The 23541-nt window shown below is 44.2% G+C and overlaps 1 protein-coding gene across 1 annotated transcript in view; it reads left to right on the top strand.

The window, feature by feature from the left end:
- LOC142579877 (MAM and LDL-receptor class A domain-containing protein 1-like) overlaps positions 1-23541 on the top strand; it is a 276708-nt gene that overhangs the window by 101663 nt on the left and 151504 nt on the right. The window contains exons 14-24 of the mRNA XM_075690514.1: positions 1015-1298; positions 2761-2869; positions 3243-3365; positions 5141-5280; positions 5436-5546; positions 11002-11218; positions 13624-13788; positions 14245-14460; positions 15829-15861; positions 17641-17775; positions 21719-21854. Coding sequence (XP_075546629.1) covers positions 1015-1298; positions 2761-2869; positions 3243-3365; positions 5141-5280; positions 5436-5546; positions 11002-11218; positions 13624-13788; positions 14245-14460; positions 15829-15861; positions 17641-17775; positions 21719-21854 — 1669 coding nt within the window. The remainder of the gene's footprint in view (positions 1-1014; positions 1299-2760; positions 2870-3242; positions 3366-5140; positions 5281-5435; positions 5547-11001; positions 11219-13623; positions 13789-14244; positions 14461-15828; positions 15862-17640; positions 17776-21718; positions 21855-23541) is intronic.

The raw sequence follows: 23541 nt of genomic DNA, 5'->3' as shown, positions 1-23541 counted from the left end.
TTAGCCCTCGGCTATTGATAAAATTTTCTGGCTGCACCCACTTCACCTGCCTGTAACGCGACGTCACAAAACCGCACAAACTCACCGCGTCAAAGTAACGTGCACGCGATAAAGATGCATTAATATGTCGAACAAAACTGAATTTTCTTCGGAATAGCCGCAGGCTGCCCCGTTCCGAAAAAAATAAAAGATGGCTGCCGCTTATTGCTGAGACGCTGGTTACTCGCACTTACCGGAGGGAATGGGTGTATTTGCGTATAATAAAACTTCTTGCGTGGCCGTGGAACGTTTTGGAGCCTTTTCGGCACGTTTACCACCTCATTCTGCCAACTCTTCTTTGCTGAAGGTCAATTTTAGCGCCATTCTTAAGCTTCCGTTGCATGCCGCCGTTATTTTCGACCAGCCACCACAAGCTAAGTAAGGGAAAGCCGACCAATCGCAGACGCCGGCACCACCCTCTTCATCCAGTTATCGATTTTCAGTGTACTGGCTCTGCCCTAGTGAGTCCCTCTCCACTTGAGCGTTCTCCTCGCCTCTTGTCAGCCAATTAGATACGACAAGCCGCTCAGTGTAGGCAATGTTATTCGTTTTTCAAGCAAACAAAAGTGACCTCCTATGAATGAGGAGAGCGTTTGATTTGTCTGTTCAGACAACCCTGCGTCTGACTGCCCGGTGCCTGCATCGGTGGTTACGCAAATTTGACGTTAGGAGATTAGAATAGAAACATACTGAAATAGTTTTACGTTATAGGGCCCATGCTTTACATTAAAATGAAGAGTAATGAATAACGAAATTAAGACAGTGATCGCTCAATATGTGCACCGCAGCACGATGCAAGAAATAAGCGAAGGTATAGCGGCGCATAGCACATATGAACACATAGGATTAAATACAGAATGACAGATACGTTTCCGAAAATGGTCAAATAGGGTACAGACACTAGGACAACCTACAGATCCGCAGCAGAAAGAATCTGAATGGGCAATCTTTTGCGTGTGCTCACCTTCTGTGCAGACGGCATGATTCACCTTACTGGATCGTCACTAGCGAACGAAACCAAGCCCGCTCTACTGTACTCCACTGCGGTAGGGCCGCAGACAGAGGCGGCCTGCTTTTCCTTCTGGTACCACATGTTCGGAGGCGACGGTGTGGAGCTGGAGCTGTACCTGAAAAAGTTGGACCGTTCAGCTGGTGCCAAGTGGAAGAACGACCAGCTCTTTAGCCACAAGGACCGTACAACGGCAGACCGGTGGTACAACGTGCGCCGAACTGTGCTCCTGGAGGAAGAGAGCAATAAGGCAAGTGGCAAAAGGAACCTGCTCCAGAGCAAAGTATTCCTTCTTCATTCGATTGCGATACGTGGCTTGTTGCAGCAATTCGGGAAAGGAGGTTTATTCTAGTGATACACTTCCTTAGCCTATCTACCATGTGATTGAAATAATAATGCGGATGGCAACTATATATCCATATATTTGATCCTCCCTATACGTTTGCTCTCTAGATATGATTCCTTGGAGCATGATGAAAAAAGAAATCGTCCACCAAGAACTACAAACATTTAGCGAAACATTAAAAGCCTTCTTCACAATGACATTTCAGAAGAACTGAAGAAGTAAACAGCTAGATATAGGTAGCATATCAACGCTGAAACCCAAGGATTACAAGGCTCCTGTGTAGGAACCGAAACACCTTTTAATTTTTCACGAAAGGCTTTCAATTCTTGGTCAGCGATCTGTTTTTCATCATGCCTCTTCCCAACCAGACTCGACTCCGTCAAACCCTGCATTACACCTGCTTCCTGCGTTTGCTACGTAAATGTGCGCCAGATGACAACGCAGTGCACCAGTAACCCCGCAGGCATCAAAGGAGCGAAAGCAAGATACGAGTAACTATAATAGGCAGTCGACGAGGAAACGCTAAATGTGACGTAATTTGCTCAACGTATATTCGTTAGCGTATGTTCTGGACAGTTGAGGAAACAAAGAGTTAGGTATGCGTAGCTTATGTATACCGGCACGCAAAGACGAGATTATACGAAGTAATATATCTCCACGGCCGAGCGTTAAGTTAAGGAAAGACTCAGTGAAAGCCACGCTACATTGTCAGTCGACAAAATAGAATGACATCTTCGGTGTTGACTGCAAGGTTCACTTTTTTGTGCACTCCGTATTTATCCTTCATGCTATATTGAGGGCTACTGCTCAACGAACAAACTGTCGGTACCATCAGGGAGCTCCAAAAAACAAATTTTTGCAAACAAATCATTAATTGTGCAGTTTGCTAGGTGATTCACCTCCTGACTTTCTTTTTCTTTGATTTATTTTTGCTTTGTCGTCATATTTTACTACATATCTGCAAGTTGTGGACAGTTTATCTTAAAGTAAAGCAAGATCTCGTGGTTTGAGTGCCAAAAGAAGCTATACCGCGAGCTATTACTTCATCCGCGGTGGTTTACACTTCCCTGATAAAATTATACAGTCACGGTGATCTTCACTGATGGGCCAGCGAAGCTGTTAAAAGTATTTAAAACGCTTTAGCAATATGATGGAAAATACGGGGTTCATGACAGCTATGCGTTAGAAATATTTCGGATCTTCGCCGTCAGTTACAGGTTGTTTGTCCCGGTAGGGCGGATTTGTAGCAAATTAGATTTTAGGGCCCGATATATTTTGTTTGTTGGAGACAACCGAAATTGAGAAGATTACTCTAAGGCAAAGTGAAGTTCTTTATCTTCCACCATTTTGTGTTTTCGTCACGCAGTTCGCGTTCTCCTCGATGGCCATTCGTAAAAATCCGAACGCAGCTGTTGTTGCCTTGGGACCGCTAGATTTCACACAAGGTGCATGCGACGTGCTTACAGACTCTAAAGGTAAGCCCTGCTAATATTATTATATGTTTTATTTCGAGAATACACCGAACCTTCTAAATGTTAATGTGGAAGCACTGGATGATATTGTTACCCTCATATGAATGCGCTACTACTGTTTATATATGTATCATAAAATACGCAATGCCCATTCTGGTGCACGCGGCTGTAGTGAGGCTTGCGTATGACGTCGTGCTGTAGCAAGACGCATATTGTCAGTGTTCTGCTTAGAAGTTAGGGACGAAAGTGTCGTAGCCTTGGTGCTGAAGCGGCCAGACAGGGTGACAGAATCACCATTCATCAGTATTAACTAATATGGTGCGAAAGTTATTTGATAAATTCAATAGTACGAACGTGCCGGCTTTTTTCGGTCCAGGCTACTGTGACTTTGAAATCGACCAATGTGACTGGGAGTCCCACTCGGTCTGGAAGCGGGGACCGAAGATATATTCATATGATGACCCGGCTCACCACCTGCGTTCTGGACCTGTCAATTCTGGTACGTGAGGGAGTTGCTACTGCTCTTTTCGTACAAGGTTTGCAGCTTACACCCACAATTATTGCAATCTTCCCCCATCCCGTAACACTTTGGAACGCACTCCCGGATAATATTGTTTCGTGCAGCGACCGCAAAACATTTTTGCGAAAAACTAAACAATTTTGACAATTCCAACGTTACCACCTAAATACCGCACTTGTCTTATTATTATTTATTTATCGCCTCGTTGGTATTGTTTATATGTTCCTTTTTCTTTATCTTTTGCAATTTTCTCTCTTTTTTATACCTATTACAATCGATGTGGACTTTATTACTCTTATTTTCCTATGAAGCTGTGCAACTGTGGTGTACGCACCCCCTTATGTAATGCATTCGGGCCCTGAAGGCTCAATAAATGAAATGAAATGAAGTTAAATTAAATAAATATATCAGCCGTTTTTACTCCTATACATAACTTCTAAAATAGGGGTGATAAATTGTGGTGGCTTTCGGTTTCTTACTTGAACGTTCATATTGTAGGCCAACAGATACGTAATGCAAAGCAGTATTGCCGTAATTTCCAAAAATGCTTTGATTGACGTTTTATTTATTCACATCGTTTTAAAGCACTTGAATTTCATCATCGATATAATCTATCTTGACCATATTAAATTAAAACAAAAGACGTCGTGGGAGCTACGTGTACGCTCTTTGCCCCTTTCCAGACTTGCTGAAAGCTAAACTTACTAGCAGAGAAAGCGCGCAAGACGCGGAAACCCCGGACTCCCGCAAACCCTCCCTGTCATGTCAGCTTGCTCCTACGGACACATGCGTCGGCTGCGAACGAGGCAAGGTAGTTCGGTATTGCCAGAATGCTTGGCGCGTGGATATGTGTACCCGTCAGTGCCCCTCCGTTCAATTGACTCAGCAGCGAAGCCGGGGCAGGCTTATAGCTTTCGCTGCAGGCATGACCCTCGTCCGCGAAAACATTGGCGTACCTGCTGAGCAGATGTATTCGTGCCACACCACAGTGCATACGACGGTCTAAGTGCAACGCACAGTAAGTTGCGGGCGCCTACAGTTTCCGTACGACACGGACGCTCGATGGAAGAGGCTTTCCACCGAATGGCTGTCCTTCGGTCTCACGTCGGGCTCCATTGAGACTCGATCCCTTCAACACCGCTGGCTGCGCCCCTCACAACTCAAGCGTTGCGAGACGTCGGGTATCCGCTACGCCGCACAAGCAGTTACATCAGCTGCTGTGTTGCACCAACCTGTCAAGCCAGCGCACTGTTGAACAGCGTCCAAGGAGCTTCAGCATAATGCTAAATCTTAATATCAAGTTCAATGATACCGCCTTCGGGTAAAACTGGTCAATTTAGTTTATTCTACAATTTTACTTTTGGGCTAGATAATATCGAAGTGGGTCTCCACGTGGTCAAATCTATCCGGCCCCTTAATTCAATAATTTGGATTATGCGGCAAGAGCGATAGTGCTTCACTTCCTTTATATAGAAGGCAGGAGAGAAACGTCACTTGCGGGCGTTGGTAAAGGAACGAGACGGAAGCTCACCTGTGTGAACGGCAACTCGCCTGCTGGGATAGTTAACTACCACATTTTATTTGCTGCTAAACGGCTGCTGCTAGATCCTTAACGAAAATCCTCACGGTGGAAGGCTTTTTTGATAGTCCTTCTCAACTTTTCGCGCACGATCTACAGTTTTGATTCCAGGGTTGTTTATTTAATAAATGCATGAAAGTAACGCCACTCAATTTATCCTTCCTTGCCCGCGCAGCCTACGTTCTGATGGCCGCCGTGGCTTCGTACACTGAGAAAGTTGCCACCGTGACCAGCGCCGAATTCCCTGGCCAGAGGGGGCCGCAGTGCCTGGAGTTCTGGTACGCTCACACGGGTACCGGCGACGCCCAGCTGCAGGTAAATCTGGCGCTTCAACATGGGTGAACTGGCCTGAGTGACAGGCAACACATTCATGGAGCGCACGGTATAGCGTAGCTCCGCATTGACTGCGTATACCCCAAAATGGCTGGAAGCACATGCGGACAAACAGATTCTGTTTTTTGTGCACGCAGGCCGAGATTTCGGCGAAGGAAGAAAACAAAGTCCTCTGGACCAAGCCATCTTTCTCAAAGGGCGACTGGATGCTGGCTCGAGTGCAGTTTGTGCAGGGCCGGAACTTCAAGGTAGGTGTCACTGTTTGGGTAAGGACAGGGCATGTGTGTGTTGTTCAGCGCGTTTCTTCGAGGCTGACATGAGAAAACCGTGCAGAAGACCGTAAAACCTGAAAGATGTAAAGCACCGTGCAAAAAAAGCTATCCGCACTCGTTATTTCATTAGAAAAGTAGACGCATTCATAACACATTCATAACACTTTCAAGATTTAGAAAAAGAACACCTGAAGTTTACATCTAGGGTCTCCCTAAAAGAAAAGGGACAATGAAATAAATATGATGGAAAATCTTGAAAAATGTAGATCACCGGTAAAAGATGAAAAAAAAACTGTACGGATGAGAAATAGTCTGTAAGATGCAACAATGGCGAAGACGTAAATAAAATGCACTTGCTGAGAAAGACAATTGGCAAGGTGACGCATAGTGACGAAACAGGGCTAAATGGCTGGTTACCTCGAGTAACCAGCCATTTAAACACACACACACACACACACACACACACACACACACACACACACACACACACACACACACACACACACACACACACACACACACACACACACACACGCACACGCACACACACACACACACACACACACGTGTTACTTGGTGAACACTCGTTGTATGAAACAGGAGGCCCTATAACGTAAAATTATTCCAATATGTTTCTATTCCAATCTGCTGACGTCGAATTTGCGTAACCACTGACGCAAGCACTGGGCGGTCACCCGCAGGGTTATCTGAACAGACCAATAAACGCTCTCCTCGTTCATAAGAGGTCACTTTTGTTTGCTTGAAAAACGAATAACATTGCCTACACTGAGCGGCTTGTCGTATCTAATTAGCTGACAAGAGGCGAGGAGAACGCTCAAGTGGAGAGGGATTCACTGGGGCACAACCAGTGCACTGAAAATCGATAACCGGATGAAGAGTGTGGTGCCGGCGTCTGCGATTGGTCGGCTTTCCCTTACTTAGCTTGTGGTGGCTGGTCGAAAATCACGGCGGAATGCAACAGAAGCTTAAGAATGGCGCTAAAACTGATCTTCAGCAAAGAAGAGTTGGCAGAATGAGGTGCTAAGCGTGCCGAAAAGGCTCGAAAACCTTACACGGCCGCGCAAGAAGTTTTGTTATACGCAAATACACCCATGCTCTCCGGCAGGTGCGAGTAGCCAGCGTCTCAGCGATCGGCGGCAGCCATCTTTTATTCCTTTCTTAACGGGGCAGCCTGCGGCTATTCCGAAGAAAATTCAGTTTTGTTCGGCATATTAATGCATCTTTATCGCGTACACGTCACTATGACGCGGTGAGTTTGTGCGGTTTTGTGATGCCGCGTGACAGGCAGGTGAAGTGGGTGGAGCCCGAAAACTTTTTACCAATAGCCGAGGGCTAATGGCGAAGAGGGGTCGAATCAGAAATAACTGTTTTTCTTTTTTCTGTCAAATCATACATAATCAGTGTGTACACATCATATCAGATGGGGAGATATCGCAGTTTTCGTGACGTCGCGTGACAGACTGGGGAAGCGGGCGTGGTCCAAAAATGTTTTTGGCCAATCGTGGAGGGCTGATACAGACAGACAGACAAAGAACTTTAATAACAAAGTCCTGAGAAGCTTTGCCCTAGGGCAGAGCTGCGGGCCGCTCCCACGTGGGGACGGGTAGGCCGAGCCTAACCGCCGCATCGTGGGCTCTCTGGACCGCCCAAGTTTGACGTGCATATTCTGAGCTCCGGATGGCAGAGCTCCAATCTTGTTCTGTGATGTGGAATAGAAAAGTTTGGAATATAGCTTTACGTTATAGCGCCCAGGGGCGCCATAACGTAAAATTATTGCAATCTTTTCTATTCCAAATCTGCAATCAGCCTCCGCGATTGGTCAGAAATTTTTGGGACCACTCCCCCTTCCCCTGTCTATCACGCGAGGTCATGAAAGCCGCGATAGCTTCTCATCTGATTTGACGTGTACACACTGAGCATACATGATTTGACCGAAAAAATGAAACATCTTTTTTTCTGATTCGACGCCTTTTCGCCATTAGCCCTCAGCATTTCGTCAAAAGTTTTTGGGCTGCACCCTCTTCACCTGCCGGTCACGCGACATCCCAAAACCGCAAGAACTCACCGCGTCAAAGTGACGTGTACGCGTTAAAGATGCATTAATATGGCGAAAAAGACTGAATTTTCTTCTGAATAGCCGCAGGCTGTCCCGTTCCGAAAGGGAAAAAGGATGGCTGCCGCCGATCGCTCAGGAACTAGCTACTCACACCTGCCGCAGAGCAGGTGTTTATTTGAGTGTAATAAACCGTTTCGCATGACCATGTAGCGTTTCCGAGCACTTTCGGCACGTTTACCACCTCGCTCCGCCAACCCTTCTTTGCTAAGGATCCGTTTTAGCGTCATTCCGAAACTTCCTTTGCATGCCGTCGCGATTTTCGACCAGCCACCGCAAGCTCAGTGAGGGAAAGCGGACCAATCGCAGACGCCGGCACCGCCCTCTTCACCCGGTTATCGATTTTTTGTGCAGTTGCTCGTCCCCACTGAATCCCTCTCCACTTGAGCATGCTCCTAGCCTTTTGTCAGCCGGTTAGATAAGACAAGCTCTTCAGTGTAGGCAATGTTATTAGTCTTTCAAGCGAATAAAAGTGATTTGCTATGAACGAGAAGAGCGTTTGATTGGTCTGTTCAGATCGCCTTGCGGGTCACTGCCCGATGCTTGCATCTGCGGTTACGCAAATTTGCCCTCAGTAGATTGCAATAAAAACGTATTGTAATAGTTTTACGTTATATGGCCCCAGGTCTACTTAAACGAAGACAGAACGTAAGAAGAAAGGCGACAGTTATGTTCCGTTATTTTCTTACCCTCTAGTTTTGGTCAACGACCCTGCCACCATACGATATCTTTGCCAACCACCACCACTAGGAATTGAACTTATGCTTTTGAAGTAATTCCATTCACCCTATGAAGACTGGCGAAGGTAATGCGACTAGCCTTGTCTCTCGCAGCAGACGTTTAATTAGTGACTGTACGTGCTGGATTCTTGTGATGGTAGATTTACCGAGAAAAAGACAGGGTTCTATAATATATTCAATTGCAGAATGTTTGTTTAATTGTATATGGTTTGGTGGCACTATTTATGTACATGTCTAAATACAAAATCCGGCAGCACCCACCTCACGATGGCTGGCAACGGTATCGCGTTTAGCGTTGAATCACTATAGCGACACAACGTTTTAACTCGGTCGAAACGAGTTATGTATGAGGCGTGCGACGGCAGCCGAACCTTTCGCGCTTTGTGCGCGACACGACGGGCCATCTAGTGGCACTACTGAGAACTCAGAGCGTGGCCTCTGTGACGAGAAGCGTTAACCGCCGGTGCCTGCGAACGCTGAGAATGGTTCCCGCACTTACCGCGCACCCAATGGCGCGTACCAGTGAACCAAGTTGCCAAGTCGTTCATTCAAGAGCGGCACATGCCCGCTGCATTCATAGTGCAGTTCGTTAAGGCGATGGCGTCAGCGAGGTTCATTGAACGGCGACCCATAGCGAGTGCATTTGTAGCCCTGCCTGCTAAAACATTGGATTACTGTCCTTGAGGAACCCCTCTGACGTGAGTTCGATTCCGTCCATCATCGCATAAACTTGAAGGATCTTCTTCGTCATTGTAGAACGGCATACCTAGTTACCGAAGCTGGCGTCTACGACCTTCGCTGAAGAGCGACGTACATCTACTGGCGCAAACCCAGTACTTCAAAGTCGGCGTCAGTGTTGCATTGAACAGCGTTACCTATTCAGCCCGCATCTGCAGTCACTCATGTCGGCGTGGAAGAGTTTCGTTGAAGAGCAACAACATACTCAGTGATCCAAGTTGGTCCGAAGGTTGGCTTCGAGCCTTGTTCGCTAGCGCACAGTAGCCCGATGTGCTATCCACTGGACCATAGACAACCCAGTGACCTAGGTAGTTGGGCAAACTGTTAGAGGTAAACATACATTGCCCCCGTAAAGAGCATGACATACCCTGACAATGCTAACGCATTTAAACGCAAAATCGAGGAACTGCGGCCAGTTGGCGATGCGCCAGGAGAAATCAAAGGAACACGTCTTTTTTTATTACTGTGATCATCATGCAATTACAATATTTCATCTTTTAGGGAAATAATTTGGGCCGCTTCTTATTCAGAATTGGCGTTTTTTTCTCTCTTTGCCCAAACTTCCCCGTAATATAATTCAATCGCTTTTATAGTTTGTTCTCCATTACTGGAATTAGGCGGTTCCTAATAATAAATGGCATTATAAATAAAGCGGGTCCCAGCTAACTCTGGCCAAGCAAATAAAAGAAACGTGCGACGGGATAAGAAGATGCTATCAACGACGTCCCTAAGTTGCAGCACCGCGCATACTGGCAATTGCCAATGCTTAGTTAATTGATGAAACTAATTGTCCAAATAATTATTTCTTAGCATAGTTGCGAAAATAGTGACATCTCGCACGCTGATGTCGCGGGTGCGCGCTGGCTTTTAATCTTTCTTCGTCTTTGGCGCCACAAGTTGAAACGCAGCAAATTTTACTACGAGTGATGTTGCCTGCCGGAAATTTCTTTCGCATGAAGTTTTCGAATACGATGCAGGATTGGAGGTCGCAATTTTAAATACAGGTAATTACTTCTTCAAGCAAAGAATTTTTACTGTTTAAAATAGCATTGACAACCAAGAAATTTACCAGTATGTACGAGCCCCAATAAAACGGCGTTGGTGGCACTTTCATATCGCGTTGCTCCCTTTTTTTTAAGCAGCTTTGCCCGGGCGAGGCGGAAAACACTGCATATTGAAACATTCATGAGCCCGTTTACATACCGTGGGTAAATCTTTCGGTGACCTGGGTTGCGGTATTCTTTGAGATAACTCTTTGTCGTCAGCAAGCAGAAACACAAACCGAACTCCGTCGTATTCTTGCGATCTGCACAGGTTAACTTCGTAAGCAGTGATGACGAAAGTTTATTTATTGGTTTTTCTCAACCTCCTTAATAACCAAGGGATATCTCAAAGCCATGAATCTAAATATGACTCAAGAATGATTCTACAGGTAAACAGAGCCCACCTTACATTGTTGTTTTTTCTACGAAATGTCTCGCTTCCTTAGATCTATTATGTAATACCATTTATTTTCTTTTTACCCCCCATGGTCACTTCGTGTGTATGGATTTTTAGTGCCGTTTCATCATTTCTTTCGAAATAAGATGAAAGTATTCTTATGTAGATCCCGCATCACAATGGTGAAGCGAGCAGGCACCAAATTTTCCCATGGCACCGACCGTTACTGGCGTTATAAGTTTTTTTTTTAAATTTCGTCGATGTGTTACTAGAATAAACTTGCATTTCATATTGGTTCGGAGTGCTGAGGTAATTTCATTCTTCGCGCCTCCCTCACTTTATTTTCCTGACTTCCTTGCCTTGCTTTCCTCATGCACAGGTTGCGTTCCGGGCGACCTTACCAGCCAATTATGCGGTGTCGCTGAGTCTCGACAATGTGGCAGTGCGGCCTGAGCCGTGCGTCCACCCAGTAGAGTGCGACTTCACAGAAGGCCTGTGCGGATACGTGAACAAATTCGATGGAGACTTCCGTTGGCTCATCGGTAGCGGTCGACTTGAAACTCCTCAAATGCAACCGAAGGAACGCATTCCTCAGGGTAAGCACTGAAAAGTCCTAATAATTTCGATGAAGCCAATATTTGGTACTCATAGCAGCAGCGTTTATCGCGGTAGATATGCAGGCTTCGTTGGCGTTAGGTAAGTTGAAAAGGTCTTCTAGCGCACCGCTTATGTAGCTGGAAGCTCAAGTAATAACACCATCTGAAAAGTATACCACATAGCTGCGAGCAGCCTGGGTCGCAGTGTATGTCAGCCTTAAGAAAGATACCTGTCTTCCTAATGGACTAACTGCCACGTTCATCAATATCACACAGCGTCCCACAGGAACGGTCGTCTCAATTGCTGGAAACTGTAGAATCCGTCAGCTGATTTTCCTTGTCTTGTTAGAGGTAATCGTTGTATAATGTCATGGCATAGAATTGTCCAAACTCGTAGTTATGACAAGATCATCGCAAAAAAAAATAGAATAGCGATGACGCTGCTGATTTGTGAGCACATTCACTGACTTCATAAGTCCTTACGTGTAAACATGGCTCTTCACTGGGTGCAACCACGCGGTAATAACCACAACAATGACCTTTCTTATACGAATTGCGTCTCTTTTAAGTCCCGGCATTCTCTTTCCCTTCGTTCCGACTGCTGTTCGGCTATTATTTTCCGAAAATCTCTTCTGCGGCGGGGCACTGTATCGATATCCCCACATCTCCACCACATGTCTCGGTCTGTGGTGGCCCTTAACACATCTATCACTTGTGCTTCAGGTTAATCATACGAAAACAATCTCCAATGTCCGAATTGCTCTTGCACCTCCAGCGCACGCCCGTCATGTACCTTTGACCTGCCCTGGGACAGTGCCAGTCGACGTATTAGAACTTAAACATGTGAAGTGAAAAAGTGATCAAACTGAGGACTTTGAACGGTGGCTCATGAAGAACATACATTTTATAAATGGACTTTGCAGTATCTGCATGAAGCAGGGTTCCAATCTTACATGTAATTTCATCCTCACATTATGCCAAGTGGCAACTTAGGCCAAGGAAAAGACGAAAAAAAAGGAGAATGGTCGGGTTTTGAGGGAAAGCCCTGATTAAATAAAGCGGGGATCACTGGTGGAGTGGCCTTGTCACATTTATGTCTTCTTCACTGTGTAGCGGGCCCTGGAAACGTAAGCAGAAGGATCGCCTCGCTCTTCTGAGTGCTAAAGCCTTATTAGCAAATGTAACAAAACCACTACCACACAGATACCTGTGCCCACCTCTTGCTATGTGGCACAGCAGGCTCGCAACGACTGCGCGTCATAAGGCCGGTTTTGTTCTGCAGCCTGTAGCACGTCGGGAGATCCATGAATAAAGCGACTGTCAGCTGCAGGACCGGACGGTAACCGTATGCGTGGTTACACAGTGAAAAAGGCACGAGACCTGTGTCGCGTTCTCTCGTGCTCTCTACACCAGGTATCCCATCTGTTAGCCAAGCAGTCAAAAAGAAAGAAGAAAACACCGTGATGCAAGGTGCAATTGCATTACTTACGGTCTTCGTTCGTCACGAGCCTTAATTACCACTGAAAACTGCAGGTATTATAGCCGTTTTTACACTGTTTGTTCTTCTTTCTTTTCTTCGTATAACTTCGCGAATGTCAGTGGGAACACCCTATATACAAACTATTTGCTAGCCTGATAAGGAGCATATCTGAATAAAGGTGAGTGCCTGAAGCGGCAGGCACATACGATTACGACCCACATGCTCATATCGCGTGAAGCGGCAGACATTTTACCGACCAGCGCTGAGGGGCGCGTATGGAAGGTCATTCAGAATAGGGGGCTTGTGAATCTGAAAATTTGGAAGCGAAGGTATCGAAATTTCGGCAGTGCCATCTAGATGGCGTAATAACATGAATCTTGCAGCCGTCACGTGTTTCTAGAAGGATTAGAGGCTGTGCTACAGAAGCGCGCCGTTAACAATGCAAGAAATGCCGAACCACGAAGGGACAAAGAAATCACAGCCGTTACGCAATATGAAGATTTATAGCAGCAGTTATAAGCTAAAAAATTGGTTATGTCAGTGAAAGAGCACTGCTAATTAAATAGGCTAATGTATCACGGTAGACGCAATTGGTTCGTTTGCACAGTTTAATCTCGATAACGCTGCCAAAGAACCGGGTATTCATAGCATAGATTGCCCAAGGCCAAATCACATGACTAATTTCCACCAAGTTATTCCCCCGTAGTATAGTGAGAGTGTGATTAAACCGTGCACTACATAGAGACCGCCAATGTGCTGTATAGTAATTTATCCCTGCAAAAGTGGAAAAGTGAAAGAAGAACTATTTAAAAAGAAAGTAAATCACAGCAGAATCACTTAAATGCATACGTACGTCGCATTAGCCAGCTTGCGTCTTCTAGCTACGTACTGTACCAGACGACTCACACGAGAGTTTATCATATAGGTGCTCGCTCATCATTCGCCTACCTGGATCTGACGACGGGAACAGCAACGAACACGGCCACGGCCAAGTCGAAAAAAGTAACAGCGGTTGACCTACTGAGCCCTCTGTTCAACGTCGTTGACAACCAAACCACTCTTGTCATCCAGTACTACCGAAAGGGGCCAGGTGAGTGATGTCTGAGTAATTTAACGAGTACAACATTTGGTTTATATTATGTGACACTCACTGTCATACCTCGCCCCAGTGTTAAAGTAAAGTATCTGCTGACTTTTCTACAGAAGGCGACAATGGTTTAACGGTAGTGTTACACAGAACCATCATTTAAAAACCATTGTATTCTGAAACTTACGCGGAAGCCAAAAAGAAAAAAAATGCAGGCGCTATCAGCAGTCCTCCTGAGAATGTCTTCTTATCGTTGTTTTAGTCCTCGCAACACAGCCATAACTCGATCCCAGAACATGTTGTGTGGGTACCTCAAATATAAACACATAATGCATTGGCTACCATAGAGAGGCTTCTCAAAACACTCCATCGTCGCATTTTCTCCGGAGGGCCTTGGCAAGTAGCGCTAGTGAACACGTAAATTGCTCAAATGTGCTTCATCTGCTTCAACATACCCAGACATTGTGGCAGCAAACTTGTCCGTCTCCTGCTACGGCGACGGCAAACTGGACAAAGTTGAGACGCAGTTTTCCTCGGATATGGCTGAAGTGTCTGAGTGGAGTGAACTGAGCGTGTCCTTGAAGCAAGGCACCAGCTGCCAACTGTCGGTGCAAGTCACACGAGGAGATGGCATGGACGGGGCAATGGCAATTGGTGCCATCCGAGTGCAGTCAGGTAAAGCAAATGTCTTTCGAAGTTCGCGTTCTTTACCACCAACACTTTCTCTCTTTCCTATTCAAGCGCACATGTAAGCTCTGCGTTTTTAAATCGACCCGCCGCCATGTATCCATGATTGTGGCATTGTGTAGCTGAAAATAAGCTTACTGGTTCAATCCACAATCGCGGCGGCCGCATTTTGATGGGGCTGTATTCCAAAAAAAAAAAAACTCCCATGTGCTGCGATTTAGGTACAGGCTAAAGAACCTCCTGTGTCTAACCCCATCTGGTGCCCTCCACGAGCGCGTCCCTTGTAACCTGCTGTGGATTTTCGGCACGTGGAGAACATCAATTTCAGCAATTTCTGAAAGTAAACGTGTTCGCTAGCAATCTTGAGTGCGAATAGATCGACCTTAATCGCGAATGTAAGGCCTCAACTTGCGAGAATAAAAACCTAGATATTAACATTGAAGGCTAGGACACTAGCGCAGACGGGTTTCGATACTCAAGGCCTTAAGGGCTTTGCTCAAGTTCTTAAGAACATGTGAATTGTGCGACCGCCTTTGACTATTGTTGAGCGTAACATCGCGTTACTGTGTGCATTTTTCTTTTTTTTTTCTCGCTTCCTTCTCTTTTTATTCCCTTTACCCCTTTCCCCAGCACAGGGTAGGCAGCAGGTATTTGCACTGGCTAACCACCCCTGTCTTTCCTTCCCTTTTGTCCCTCTCTCTATCTCTTGTGTTGTGTGCACACAGTGATGCCACCGATGTGCTTGCCTGTGCTCCCTAAATCACGCCATCAAACGTCACGGTTTTCCACCATCTACTAGAGCATGGCGTGATGTCTAAGCATTGATACTAGTAGTGCCTGTATCGTCCGAGATCCTAATGCAATTTAATTTTCAGCTATACTACATTAAATTATTTCCGTTGCGTTAATTATCTTGCTTATTCTCTTTTATCTTGCTTGGTCGCAATCCAGTGAAATCTACTTGCAATTAAGTATTGCTTGTGGTTTTGCTTTGTCGAGTCTTATTAAGCTGACAGTTAGCGGCTCTTCTGAATAATAATAATAATAATAATAATAATAATAATAATAATAATAATAATAATAATAATAATAATAATAATAATAATAATAATAATAATAATAATAATAATAATAATAAACTATATTTTTTTCTTGCTGTTGATATTGATCAATAATAAGTAAAAATTCTTGCGCATCGACGGCCCCACATCCAAGCACACATAGACAATACCCATCTATTTGTGATATGGTCATCCCATTCGGCCAAGACTGTTAATTACTGCCGCGCACGGACTAACCCAGCAATGCGTTGGTCTTATTATTGATTATTGATTAGCGTTGCTTTCTTGCTTTTAGAGACCATTGAAGAACCGGATAAAGAATCAGCGGGTGAGTGCGCTCTTTTGTTTGACAGCAATCCGCTTTTCAACCGTTAATTCCTACAAATTACCGAGCGTGAAGGAGAGTTTAGGACGTTGTCGGTGTTCACGTGACTGTAAAAGCGCACACGCTAAGAGCGCGAACTACCGGCGAAGCCGTAGGTAAATTAGTAAAGTGTAATGGCGTCGTCCCTATCCCAATGGTGGCTGCCTTTATAAGTGTACATTCAGCGTGATTACAGAATTGATATTTGCACATGTTTTTTCGCAGATTCCCCCTGTTCTTGTTTTCAACAGAAAACATTTCCTTACACTGACAGCATCGGCTGTACCTAAAAACAGTTACGTTGGAAATTGATAGCGCCCGTAATCCTCAGCGATCGGTATTTGTAAACTCTCACTTATTTTATTTCATTATGTCGGGCTAGTTCAGACGTTCTCATCTTGAAGAAGTTTACAGAAAGTGGCAGGCGTTCCCTTTACTCCAGCAGTTCTTCCCGCGCTGTAATTCATATTATGAAGGTCAACAGCTGCAGAAAAATATCAGCTCATTCGAACACCCACAAGGGCATTACGACACTATTATTTCAGAATAAAATAAATAACAGTCTGACCGAGGCCAGAACCCTTCCTTTGCGCTACGCAGCTCTGAATTATCCACTGCATGAGCGACGATCAGATAGCGTATTTTGGTAATATAAACATCCTTTTATTGTGCCTAGGAAAACTACTGGGGAATAGTTGCACGTAGAGTCGCAGAATATATCATGGAATATTTAACAGGTTCTTCGAAGAGCACCGTTTCTTAAAAAGAAGCTCACAAACATGTAATCCGGAGCCCTTTCAAGTAAAGAAGAGAGAAAGTCTGCGAAAATAGGCATATTTGCAGGTAAATGAATGCCCGCGATCGTGACATTTGTTTAGGGTCACCCATGTTACAAATTCACAAAAGGACGCCAACATTTATTTGCTAGGAATTATCAGGCGTGCTGCTCGCTGTGTCCTGTTACAAACCACCAAATCTTACGTTTTAGAGGTGCGTATGCTGCAAAAAAGTTGTCTCTAATTCAAAAGAAACGTCGACAGTGGATGTTGCAGTGCGAAAGAACTGACCCTATTGACGTACATTCCATTGTGTGTTTTATCTCCTGCGTGTAGTGTGTGTAAAGTGCGCATCCCTGTCTTTGGGAACATGTTACAGTAGTTCATTGTACACCATATCATAATCACCTACCGTCTACCTTTCTCTGTATCTTCCCTTCCCCTTACCGCATTGACGAGTAGCAAGCTAAAGACACGCTCTCCAGGCCGACCCCTCCTTCTTTCTCTTCATTAAAATCTGCTCCTCCTCCTTTGTCCTGTGAAGATTGTGGGAGTGGTTCAAGCCTGCCTATAGATGGGACATTTTGTTACAGTGGTAGGAAGACGTAGCGTGTCAAAGTGTCGGCAAAACTGGGCCTTCGTCTCTCAGCGTGGCAGCTGTAACCTGGGAGTACCGTTGTATCGCTGAACACTTTAGATTGAACGTGTTCAGATGTGAGCAGTGTCCAGTAGTTGCTGCATGGGTTTAGTTCCGTTCTTAGGGCTATACTTCAAATTGCAAGTGCTTGCACCTTTGCTTACAATCTCATTGTAACTAAGCTGTTTAGGGCCGTCTTTAATGCAGTATGTCGCTTAATTCGAAGCTAATCAGGGCTCTTGATACAGCTGCGTAGCTTGATATATATGAGGGCTGTATTTGCAACCTGTTTTTTGCGCCATGTAATTCACCAGCGTCCTTCAATTGCAGAGCATTGCACCTTTGAAGACGGAACCATGTGTGGTTGGAAAACAGGCGGTGGCTCGCTGACGTGGACGCTCAACGATCCAGTAAAGAAAGTCCCGGACTACCCGCGCTTCGACCGCACCCTTCGATCTTACAAAGGTGACGGCCTAGTTTGAGCGATTATGCTCAGAATCCTACACAGATCGGCCGCCATTATGTGCTCCTGGTTCACCTAGATGAGCCTTATGTCTGCTGATGCTTTGTGCAGGATAGTCAGAATTAATATAAATTATGGGACCAGAAAAAAAATGTCGAAGTTCAGGCTCAAGCTATATTTCAGAACGAGTAAGCGAATGTATTCCGCTTACAGTAGATACCAGACTCTCGCGAGACTCGCGTGCTGCGTCGTGAGCAGTCCCTGGTAAGATTTAGTGCAAGCACAATAATTGGCCCAGTTTTTTTTAAATGCTGTTTTCTAATTTCTCGCAAAAGCTATAGCGATACTTTTTGTTTAAGGCGGTCCTGTTTACCAGGCTTTGTCTTGTTCGTTTTCTATGTGTACGGACAAAGCCTTGCTTTGTACTGAGATACAGTTTCTCGACAACGTGTTCTGGCGATAAGGTCAAACTTTGTTGTTTTATTCGTATATCGTGCGGCGTGCCCGAGAATATCGTATGTTGCCAGCTTTAAACTTCTAATGACATGCCACTTACGTCTACGTCTACTTAGTCTACTTGCGTGATATTTGACTCCGCCCATCTTGCTTTTTACCTTCATTTGGTATTTCTTTGTTTCCTTAACATTTTAGTTCCGCAGGTTCATTTAATACTTGCAGGATGAGTCAGCTCTATGTTGGGCTTTCTTCTCAGGTTCACAATTTTTTTCACAATCAGCAACAACAGTTCCCATATGAGCCTATAGTAATTTACTACTGCACCGCAAAAGACTGACCACGATTTCCTGACGTATAGAAAAATGTACTGTGCTTGTAAATTGCAGCGTGCTAAGAAAAATACACAATCAGCAAAAAAAAAAGAACAAATGTCGCCTTGCCTTTCTTTATGTAGATATGAGACCGTTAAAATCCCATCTTTGTTGTACGAAAGCTAATAACCAATGACAGCTGGCGCTAGATTTGGTCAACATACCTTAGTATTCTTGTTGAACTTATGTCTTTTGCAGAACAGCTCTTTGCTTTGACGGCCTACATTTGTTTATCTTTTTTGCTTTACTAATTCACGAGAATTCGCAGTCGAATATGCGCCGCGCCGTTTCTTTGCAGCACTTCAAACTATACCTGTGAGATGGGAAGAAAATATTATAGACAATAAAATGATCTTCAACTGGTTTGGCACCTCGCAGACACGCGCAAAACCCGCAGGACAAAGGGAAAAAATTAAATATTTGAAAGAAACATTTAACAAAACAATGTACGGCACACATTGAATATTCAGTTCTCAAATGTGTCACCTTCCTTTCAAGCTATCTAAGGATCATGGCTACCCTCGTAACCTTTCTCACAGTCACAAGCCCATGTGTTCCGCACGTTTGAGCCTACTGGAGCGGCAGTTTCTTAATAAGAGGAAGCTTTAGATCGGGTGCTCCTACCTAAATACATGTAAAAGGAGAATTCGTTTTTCTTGGCAACCACTGCAGCACATTTGGCGAGGTTTGTTGCATTTAAAAGAAAAACTTGAAATATAGTGACCATTAGTATCAAATTTTTATTTATGTCGTCAATTTTCAGAAAACAAACATATGAAGTTTACGACTATGTAACTCAACAATGAAAAAATAATACCGCGATTCTGTGAATTGCATCTAAGAGCATATCTAAAGCGGACAATATTGATATGTGACACATGAATCTTGAAAAATTTAGTAATATGGAAATACAGGTTTTGCAGAACCCTTGTGCACAACGTAACACATTCGCCTAAGATTTAAGATGGCATAACAAATGTGTCTGCTTTGAATGATCTAATGGATGCCGTTTACAGAACCGCGATATCTCTTCTTGATGCAGACCTAAATATTTGTAAAATTCCCGCTTCTATTTCTTTCAAACTTTCGAATTTTTGAAAATGCTTGTAACAACATTCAAGCCCTAAATCGAAATTCCGCTTCCACCAGTCACTAGAATTGAACTTTCTCTTTCAAATGAAACAAATTTCATCAAGATCGATCCAGGGGCTATCTCAGAGAAACGTTTTCTTTTTTCGTTTTTTGAATAAGCCGCATCGGAGTTGGCCTCGAGCTAAAGCTTCCCTTTAAAAAGAAGAGGACTACTCTTTGGGAGGTTTCAGTCTATAAAATAATTTTCTGTATTACATTATCCTAACAAAATATACTGCACGATCTTGGGGAAGAATACTACAGTAGGTTTGTTTTAATGCATTCTATACATGTTTATAAATAGACGATTCTATAGTGTATATCTTAATAGATCGGCTCCTATATTGACGGTTGACTGAGAGGCCGTGAATGTCTTTCATTATCAGTGGCAAAATATAAGTTTTGTCTTGTAATTTCTGGCTAATTACTAGCTGTAGGTGTTGTACCTATTCATATAAATTAATAATGAAAAAATAACCTTTCCTTCCTTTTCCACATCCGACAGCGCGGGGTATAGCCAATCAGGCTTGGCCTTTGTTAATCTCCCTGTCTTTCAACTGTCCTTCTCTTTCTCTTTCTTTATAACAGTATATAACAGAAATGTGATTTGTGACGCTAATACTGTCGGCGTAAAAAAAGAACATTTACCTTCCGAGTGACCTTCTTCAATGACAATGAGAGGATTGATTGCCTCCTCTTATTCGGTGTGCGCCTTTGAGAATCTCTTTGATGCGGTAAAAGCTTTATTGTGTAAACTTTTAGCCTCCTCTCTATTAGTTCTGTCAGTCTTGCACTATGTCTGTGACATTTGTCCGAGAAGAACATATACACAATTCCATGCATAAAAGCACAACGACCATGCAGGGATGATATTCCTCACCCGTTTATTAAGACTTTTCAAATTCACTCAAAGTCTACACTGTATGCCTCGGAACGTCGCGCTAATACAAAATGCAGCGTTCAAACCAAAATTGAATGATAAATTTTATTTTTTTGCCGGGAATGCTATCCCGTAACTCCGATATAAGTGTTCCCTGCCGCACGTACTTATCTAAGTTCTTCGAAACAAACACGTCAATTGCAACCAGTTGAGGAAACATAAAATATGAGGGCCCAGTCAAATGGTATAAAACCTGTGTTCAATACAACATACCCAGGAAACCAAGATAATAAAGCTAGAATTTGTTGAAAGTAACATACGGTATGGTATCAATAAGAGACAAAATAACTATATGGCTCTGTATACTATATATATAGTATATATAATAAGTATATGGTCTATATAATATTATATATAATATATTATATAGTCTATATAATAAGTATATGGTCGTGGAAATGAGACCGAAAATTCCACCACCACTTCCTCGACACTTAGAGACATTGTACCATCGTCTTCGACTGAACGTTGCATACACGAACAATTATCTGTACCGCATAGGGCTTACCACTAACGCCTACTGTGATTGCTGTGGCAACTTAAAGACAATAAAGCACATATTACGAGAATGCCCCGCGTACCGCGACGAGAGACAATTTTCTGAGCACCAACTGGACATGATTTGCCACGAACCGTTAACGTTACCGAGTATCTTAGGTCCGATGCCCGGCCCTTCAAAACAGCGACGGGTTTTGGATTTATTGTTCAAATACCTGACAGAAATTGGTCCAATAGGAAAGCTTTAAAAATTGCACACTTCCTATACAAAAGCCTAAATTTACCCGCCATGTCACCTGTAAATATTAGTATCAGGACCACTCGGACATTTCATATTTATTTTTATCCTCTTTTTCTCCCACTCTCTTCTGGAATCTTTTAATCCCATTCCCCATCCCTATACAGAGTAGCATGCCAGCGGTTATATACGCGCCGGCAAAATTCTCTGTTTTTCTAATAAAGAGCCCTCTCTCTCTCTCTATGGCTCTATGTCTCATATTTCTCACCCGTCACAAGAAAGATTCCTCGGAATTTCGCTTGCTTTGACAGGTCGTTTCATCTTCGCGGAAAACAAGAATGTTACGGAGGAGACGACTGTTCTCAAGAGCCCCGTATTGGATGTGAACGCTACAGGCGGAGCCTGCTTCAGCTTCTGGCACTTTGCTGCTCACCAATACTTGGGCGAGTGAGTAAATAAAAGTGAACACTCAGAGAGTTGTATGCGCTTGAAAGCTGCATCAGTAATAATGCAATACTACCGCTAGCCTAAGTGAATACGCGGGTGTTTGTGTACGCGCCAGCGTGTGCGCAGGTATTCAGTAAACGTGAAATAGTTGATTGTCGCCATTTGCAAGCTACAGATTCACAACGTAACTCTTAAAAAACACGAAGTGGCACGTATTTGAAATAAAACAGCAATTTCAAATTGAGAAAAGCAGAAAAAATACAGAGATGCTCAGAATGGTGTACTAATGCGTAAGCACGGTTTGGCTCGCCTCAGACTTTGCTTTTGCTTAGTTTCGCGCAATTGCTTTTCCTAGCTCATATGCGTCTACCTATGGCCATTTCGGCGGCAAAGAATGCTTAGGCTTTAGTAGACAATTGTCAGATTTTTCTCGCGGCATCCAGCCCATTCAATGCAGTCGTACCAATTGAGCCACAACTCCGGGCACCGGCGCGCCTCGACGGAGCAGAGTGGCCGAAAGCGAACACCAGCTGCCGCAGTAGCGCATGAGGCGTTGCGTGAGGGGAGAATGCATCGCCGCGATGCCATGTGACCATCGCTGTCGCTCTCGCAAGCCTGTGTTACACGCGTATTCCGTCTCCACGCAATGTCTCGTGTGCGTTGTGACTGAGCCTTGGTAAGGACCAATCCAAACACGCCAAGCGTCTGCTCTCTAGCCCGCTTGCCCGCGAGTTGTTCACAAGTTTAGGGACGCTCAACAGCGTTCCTTTGAACATTGGGCCACTCCAGTATCTCAAGTTGGCCCGCGCCCAAATTTCGATTTGGCCCACCCCTTGGCCTATCTCCAGATTTCGGTTGGTCCAGCCCCAGATTTCAATTTGTTCTACTCCCAAGTTTAAGTTGGCCCACTTGTCGATTTGAAGTTGGCCCACCTCCAAATTTAAGTTGGCCCACTCCCAAATGTCAAGCTGGCGCACACTCAAATTTCAGTTTGCCTACCTCGGAATTTTAAGATGACCCAACCGCATGTCTCAAGTTGACCCACCCTCGAATCCCCCCCCCCCCGCCCCCAATTGAGGTACCCCTACTGTAAGCTTTCCCATGCATTTTCTAAGGAACCCTGCGTGTTATACGCGTATTATTGTATTTTTTTGCTTTGAATTGTTCATTATCACCTAAAAGCTACCGATCAACTACATTTACACTATCACAACGAATAAATGTCATATCTTTCAAAGTTACGCACTTTTGTGTAGATACAAGGCATTACATTTTTCGCGTGAGAGGGCTCAGGAGCTCGCCAAAGAATGCTTACGCATTAAAAACATGGTAGCTTTCATTACAACAAATAAACAAAACCCGTAGGAACGAAAAAAAAATGGGTAGGATATCGAATGCTCAATCTATGTTGTATCCATGTTTGCATTCACGTGTGTGTTGTGTACACTGTGCTGAAAATACCTTACATTCGCTATGCTGACTCACCCACATCCGCACAATATTTAAAAAAAAAAAAGATTTATTCATGTGAGAATGGCTGAGTACATGTATGTAATCAGCCATCCAGTACATGTACGTGTAACTATATGCGGCTCGTTCAAAAAATTTATCTGGGATATTTCTATATGCGTTTAATTTTGCACAATGTTAATAAATGTCGGTAATAGTAAGCCCATGGACCAGTCCT

Source organism: Dermacentor variabilis, chromosome 4 (assembly GCF_050947875.1).
Source record: "Dermacentor variabilis isolate Ectoservices chromosome 4, ASM5094787v1, whole genome shotgun sequence".
Classification (NCBI taxonomy): Eukaryota; Metazoa; Arthropoda; class Arachnida; order Ixodida; family Ixodidae; genus Dermacentor; species Dermacentor variabilis.
This window is presented reverse-complemented; position numbering and strand designations above follow the sequence as displayed.